Here is a 7,401-nt window from a genome sequence, read left to right on the forward strand (position 1 = left end):
AAATATGGAATTGTGTGTCAGTTATCATTTTGAGGAACATACTTGCATATGTATTACTGAACTCTTTTTAGATGCATCTTTTCTTATAATGTTAACCTAAAGAGGAAGTCAGTATAAAATGTTTGTTACAGCATATATGTCAATATACAACAACAATTTTTAGCTTCAAGTATTCGATATGTTAATGAGGAGGAGGAGCTTAAGATACAAGCAAATTGAATATGAAAGAGAGGATATCACTCAGACATAATGACGGGAATGGTAAATCCGTGTATTTCTATTTGTTTTACTCAGTTTGAAAGCGACGATTCATGCAGAAACATCGTTCATTTCGGTAATGGATTTCTCATCGATATTCATCACTGTAGCCATTTTTGTCACTCCATATGTTGGTATGTTTACCTTTTAATTTTATTGATAATGTTGTGATTAGTTCCACCGTGTTCGTTAATTTGTTTTTTGGTTTCATTCATTTGCGTTTTCGTTAGTAACATAGTGAGCTTATGGATTAGTTAGCCTGTATATTTCTTATTTACCCACGTGTCATGATATTCACAGTCTATTATGTTGTAGTGCCTGAAACCGGGCGACTATTATAACATATTCATTACACAAGAGTGACTTAATGTTAATATACACACTCTCAAAAATGATTTTAACTCACGCATATATATTTGACACAAACACAGGGGAGATAAAGAGATATACCAAGAAAGAGAGAATAAGCATGCACCCTGGCAAAAGAAAATCATTTTTAATTTCTAATTTCTTTTTAGACTAAGTCTGAGGATGCAAGCGACTAAGAAGCAAAATGGAAAGTCTTGCGAACAGAATAAAGAAAAGAGAAGAATGTTCACATTATTGTAAATATTATTTCCAAATTCAGCGAATGTTTTGTATTTTGCAGATGGTTTTATAGTTCAACATTGTAAATGTCCAATAGCGTTCGAACGGCATGGGAAGCAATGTTACAAAGTTATATCCGTCCAGGCTACCTGGGCGGAAGCCAAGGTAAATAATTACAATAATAATGCTTTCTGAGTAATTTAGGTTCCAATTCTAAATTTATCACAGGGAATAAAGTCCCATATTGGTTTCAGCTTTCCAGAAAAGTTACCTTGGAGTCTGAAGGTGTTAATATATAGCGTCAAGTAAGTTACTAGAAAGACTTACAAGTAGCAATGCATTTTTCAAATGTTTTTGGCGATAATTTACTCCAATCATAAGTTATTTAAAAAATTATTAAAGACAACAACAAAAAACAATTAAAAACATACATAAAGACATGTTGATAAAGGCTTCTGTGGAGTCTCAGTAGCGTCAATTTGCGGTCACGATTTCGATACCTACGGCAAATAATAAGTTTAAATCCTCTTCTTTGTGGTTGTGGCTGAGGTAATATGGTCAGGGGTATCATAGACTTTAAAGGAAGAAGAGGCTAGATAATGTTCAATATATAACGGCAAGCGTCTTGCTGATTACTTGCACAGGTCGATTTAGAGACGGAAGCGAGCACATACATTTCCTAGATCATTTCTTAACTGTAATATATATATATATATATATATATATATATATATATATATATATATATATATATATATATATATATATATATATATATATATGTGTGTGTGTGTGTGTGTGTGTGTGTGTGTCTCTGTGTGTCACAATTGTAGCAAAATTTATATATTTTAACAACTGAACACCATTTGCTTAAAGCAGACTAGTTGGCTAGGGCAATGAGGTAGTGCGAGAGGAATCTGCAGTACAAGAGAGAGAGAGAGAGAGAGAGAGAGAGAGAGAGAGAGAGAGAGAGAGAGAGGGAGAGAGAGAGAGACAGAGACAGAGAGAGTGAGAGAGAGAAAGTTGTGGGGAGCGAGAGAAACAAATCACAAAAGTAAATTAAAATAAAATAAATTTACATAAAAAACCTATATGTTCTGGATGATTACGTATTCCTCGAGTACACAGGACATGGAGCAAGAACATGGGAACTTATGGGTATGACTCGATCATTAACAATATTTATTTCGGCTTCAAGTTTTGTTCGAGATAACCTGTTGCCAAAAGCGTGAATGTCTCTTTTTCTGGACATAAGTTGCCCGAGGATATACTTATATTATATTACTTCGCGTGCACGTTCAGCTTTATCAGAGTTTATTGTTATTATGTGGGAGATGGCAAGTTTAGTTTATTGAATTGGAAACTTTATGTGTTACCATCGTCGATAGAGAATATGATGGACAATTAAAGCATTGTAATATAAATCTATGTTGCTTCTTTGTTATCCAAGACACGAAATGCACGGCAATTCTAGAATCAAGCTTGTTACGAATCGAATTATATTAACAACTTGATTTCATTTTTCATGACCAAATAATTCCATTTTTTTACAATATATTTATTTATCATGAAATAATCTGAGATATTACATATATAATCATATACATGTTCGTCTAGTCCCACGTTTGATACATGTAACGTATGACAACATTGTGGCTAAATGTAATTTTGTGACTGATATTCGGTCTAAGTGCGACCTCTGGACAAATTAAGATTTAGTTGGAAAATACGCATTTTTTACAAATCTGTTACATTAATGTATAGAGCACAAGCTTTCCCTTGTCAGCCTATGCTGTTCAAGATAGAGTTTGTATTGTGTTTGAATTCTGCGCAATTCCTGAAGTGCAATACATACAATGTTTCTTTCCTGAATAACCATGTACTATGTTTCCCTGATGTTTAATGGCTCTTTCGAACAAATATACTGCCTAAGTCTCGGACTGTGTTTATCTGGAACTGATCTATTGCATATTTGGCTCAAGATAAATTACAAAGTTATTTATTGAATTTTACAGCAAAACAATAGGAAGAGTATCAGTAACAAAGAATGGATATATATATATATATATATATATATATATATATATATATATATATATATATATATATATATATATATATATATATGTATACACATACATATATATATATTGCTGACATAGAAATGACAAGGCAATGTTGACGTGAAACATATTGCTAATGACAAAGAGCGAAACGAACAAGCACGATATTTAAATGAATTCGATAAAAATATCTGCCTCATACACTTATGCGCTAATAACTGTAAAACTCATACAGGTACAAACAAATGACCAAACATGCATACAGTCATTAAAACCTGACTTGAACATGAACGCAAGTAATATTGTGTTGTTTGACATATATGAGATATTGAACAGGAACATGAAAGTTGCATGAACGAATTGTATTAGATACAATATTAATCCAAGGATCTATACTGCTCTATGATTTTCATATTTGTAAGAATTAATTATTTCGATTCATTTCAGTGTATGGGTTCAAGGAATATAATTTAGAGATACAAAGGAGTTTGTTCGTTTTAGTTTCAAATTCAAATTTCTCCAATGAAAGTATCAGATAATTATAGATTTAAGTATGATTCAGCATGTGAAGGCGAAAATCGTCTAAAATTGTTATAATTTCCTGCAGAAAGCTACGGGAAATTATAGTGAGACGAGTATAAAATATCTTTGAGTTTTGCTTTACACGAGCAACCCATGTTTGTTGAGTTACAAAATATTCCTTCTCTCGTAAGAGTTTAGTATTCATGCAATTTAGCATAATGGTATCGATGTAATGAAAGTAATGATTATGATACGGTATTGTATCAAGACTTTCCTGCAATAATGTTTACTTTGTGAGAATTATTTATTGTTTCAATTAATGAATGGCACAAAGTTGTAATATAAATATAATATGCAGTGCTACAACGCCAAGATTTTTCCTTGTGGTATACTTATTACCTTAAACATAATATTCTTTTTATATTAGGCAGGTTACGATTGTTTTATGCTATACATGGATCATATTAATAAGCATTCTCAGAGAAATTAGTCATTTCATTAGTATTTTGCTCAGCTGTCGTCTATTTTTATTTATTTTTTTCTTGTTTTTTTGTGACGTTTTAGAGGATCCGATTATAATACATTATTTTCCGCAAAAGTGTTGTTTTTTTCTTCAGGAATACTGTCGAGTGATTGGAGGCGACCTTGCAAAAATCACTAGTTCTAGTGATCAGACCATAATTACTGGGCTCATTTTCCATAATCATGGTATACAATATATTTTCATGATATCCTTGTTATATTGCCGTGTTGACTCCCAATGCATGTCTACTTTCATATAATATATGTACTTACTTTCAAATTTTCCACATGAAATATTTCTACAATTAGATTTATTACCATACATTTTCCATCTGATTCTACCCATTTGTAGCTATCAATAATCACAAAGAACGTGATATTTCCAGGTATTACCAGCCAGGTAGAAATACTGTCATAATAATGTTATCAATGATTTGTAATATGGAGCGATATAATGTTTGAAGAATATCTGTTTTAACTGAGTTTTCAGCATGGATTCAAAATAACCATCTTTACCGAGTGAAAAAAAATAGAGTAACAGTAAATCTCGTAGATTTTAATTTCAAATTTTAGTTTCATTCCGGAAAAATATGAATCATGAACAATTTATGTCGAATAAATTGAGGAATTTATTTAAGAAATGGAAAAGCAATAGAGTGTTTGTATGTGCAGCAGAAGAGTTTTTATGCTAACACTATGTCTGTCGTCCATCCACCCTTTAGCAAACGTTCCAATGTTTTCAAAAGTGTTCCAAATCGTTTTACTTTGCACAGTCGTTCATCCCAAAGCTAACCTGGATCTCCATCAAAATGGTGCTGCGTGGACGTCCAATGTGGTCGCAACAGTATCCATCTTGAACATGATCGTTTCCCAACTTATCATGCATGAATTCAATATAGACGCAGCTGCAGCCATCTTGAACATCTTCTTCTCCTAAAATGCAAAACATATTGTCTGGTGAATGTCGCTAGAAGAATTGCATGCTGTCTGGCTGGCAAGTTATGAAAGTGATACCTATCTCAATCCAATGTGTCAAACATGACTGCCATCTTGAAAATAGTAGCACAGTTACATCTGAAGAAAAAAAAATTTTTTTTCGTACTGACTAGGGATCTCCAGTGTTCTACTCATCATCATATATAGTTGCCCCTAGCTATTATGGTGCCCATCTTACATCTGATGAGGGCGACAATAGGGTAATATTAAAAATCTTGTTCTCGCTTTAGAAGATTGATAATGGTTTCCACACTCAGCATATCAAAATAAGAACCTATTTTGAGGGGATTTCTAGAAATCCTTTCGAACCCGTAGAGCGTCAGTCCTTTCAAATGACATTTGAATGTTACCAAATATCTGTGCAGGTATAATTATTTTGCCAAAATGAAGTAAAACCTAGAAGAATGATCAATAATGTTTAATACTAGAGTAATTTCCAAAGGAACATTAATCATTCTGCGGGTGTTATTGTATAGGTATCCTTTCCAACGAACGTTACTGGGTCGATGGTTCGGATATGTTGCAGAACAGGAAATGGCGATGGATGCGGACTAATGGGGCTTCTTTCCCGTTTTCATATACCAATTGGTATCCTGGAGAGCCCAACAATAAACATGAAAACTGTGTAGAAGTTGCTTGGGTCTTGAGTAACAAGTGGAACGATTTTGACTGCGCTACTAAGCTAAGCTTTATCTGTCAGGCACGGTAAGAAAATATTTTATGCTGTATGTTATCTACTTCTACATTCTCGTCGTAGGCACTCATCGGAGTTTATTTTAGCAAAAGCCGAATTGATTTATTCTTGTTTATTTCGAAAATCTTAGTGGGCTGTTTCCAGTTGTATGGGCCTAAATTACCATGTAATTGTTTTTTTTTAACATTGTGCTACATTTATATCAGACTTTAATATATGTCTCTCTTTCATCTCTCTGTCTCTCTCTTTTTCTCTCTCACCGTCTTGCTGTCGCTCTCTAAATCACTCATATATTAGATTTATTTTGCTTCATTTGGAAATTCAAAGTTATTTTTTCTTTATTTCAGGGCTTATAAAATGGAATGCAATGACGAAATGGATAGTTAAATATCAATAGTCTACTTGGCGATATTATGCATTGGGAAATCTAACGCCACATATATTTAATCTTGATTTCGATGATCACTAAGCAAATAATATCCAACCCGGATAGTATCAAATTTAGCAGGTCCAATAATCTTATTCCTCATTAGACTGAGATTTGTGATAGACTGGTTTTGTTCTTTTTCTGTAATACAAATCAGAAGGCAATATAGACAAAATATATTATTTTCATTGTAAGATCTAGTAAATTTAGATTGATACCGACAGTTGATCTGTCGTAAATAAAAGTTGCAGTGAACAACTGGATGACACTTTTATCAAGACTTTCAAATAAATAATATCGAACATAACACAAAGTAGCTTTATATGTCTCAAAACTACAAGTTCGGTCATACAACTAACGCGGGATCCCTTGTGATGATAGTTTTGAATATTCCACGGCTGCTATGTCATCACATTAATAATGTTTTCAGTTTTCTATTGTGTGCAACCATATTAAATGATTAAGTTAACAGGGTGCATTATTATTTAGCTTATCAAGCAAAGTGTACGCTTATGCTTTTTTATGGTACCAGGAGAAACTCTCCTCCTTTAACAAGAGAAAGTTATAGGATATTTGTTTGACGAACGTTCATTGTAAACAAGCAATTCTCTGCAACTAAAACCCTTTGTCCTACTGTCCCATAATCACTTACCGGTAAACAGTGCAAAGAAAGAAAAGGTAGATCGCTCTGTAAAATTACTGAGTTTATACTGTGCTGGATTTTTTGTCGTTTTACTTTATGGATTGGATTGTGTTTGAAAGGATGATTTGTTATACTTTCTCTAATGTATGCATGTATCTGCTTCACTTTCTGAAATAAATTTGTATCTGCTGCATACAAGATTTTCGTACATTTTTTCTTCCATGCAAATGACCAGCTTTGAAAAAGTTTTCAACACATCGTAGAATGCTCCAAATAAATGTGCATCTGATGAATAGTGGCTCAATCTTACGTTCATTGAGTTTACATTTAACAGAACCCCGATGGAATGTTGATGATTCTTTCAGAATTACACGACGTGTTAGGTTATACATATTTTACATAGCTGTGTTGTGTTTGTTTTAAATTTGTCCAGAATGAAAGACTTGGTGCTTCTTTTACGTGATACCGGTTTGATTATCGAGAACGAGATTATACATGTGATATATTAATACATTAAAATCAAAATATATCAAATGAATAAAATTAATTTGAAGATCATAATTTCTTTAACAAAAAGCAGGAAAAACGTCTCCATCATTTAATCAGTCTGTCAATCTTAGATTACAGAAACGTTGAAAACCGTTAGATTCCAACATGGTCATACCATCCGTCTTTGCAGCTATTAGTG

General features: G+C 32.9%; 1 protein-coding gene across 1 annotated transcript; it reads left to right on the forward strand.

The window, feature by feature from the left end:
* The first annotated feature begins 253 nt into the window (after positions 1–253).
* LOC149771571 (perlucin-like protein) lies at positions 254–6,911 on the forward strand. Its single transcript, XM_089948337.1, has 5 exons — positions 254–392; positions 908–1,011; positions 4,049–4,139; positions 5,426–5,654; positions 5,991–6,911. The coding sequence occupies exons 1-5, from the start codon at positions 338–340 to the stop codon at positions 6,028–6,030; spliced, it is 519 nt and encodes a 172-aa protein (XP_089804463.1). The 5' UTR covers positions 254–337; the 3' UTR covers positions 6,031–6,911.
* The last annotated feature ends 490 nt before the right edge of the window (positions 6,912–7,401 follow it).

The sequence above is a fragment of the Sinohyriopsis cumingii genome, unplaced genomic scaffold, assembly GCF_028554795.1.
Source record: "Sinohyriopsis cumingii isolate HCF-2022 unplaced genomic scaffold, ASM2855479v2 utg001770l, whole genome shotgun sequence".
In the NCBI taxonomy this organism is placed as follows: domain Eukaryota; kingdom Metazoa; phylum Mollusca; class Bivalvia; order Unionida; family Unionidae; genus Sinohyriopsis; species Sinohyriopsis cumingii.

Bases quoted from the DNA above. Each gene is read 5' to 3' on its own strand.
- LOC149771571 (XM_089948337.1), top strand. From the start codon at position 338: ATGGATTTCTCATCGATATTCATCACTGTAGCCATTTTTGTCACTCCA. The intron at 393-907 runs GTATGTTTACCT...TGTATTTTGCAG, and splicing joins TTTTGTCACTCCATATGTTG to ATGGTTTTATAGTTCAACAT. The intron at 1,012-4,048 runs GTAAATAATTAC...TTTTTTCTTCAG, and splicing joins CTACCTGGGCGGAAGCCAAG to GAATACTGTCGAGTGATTGG.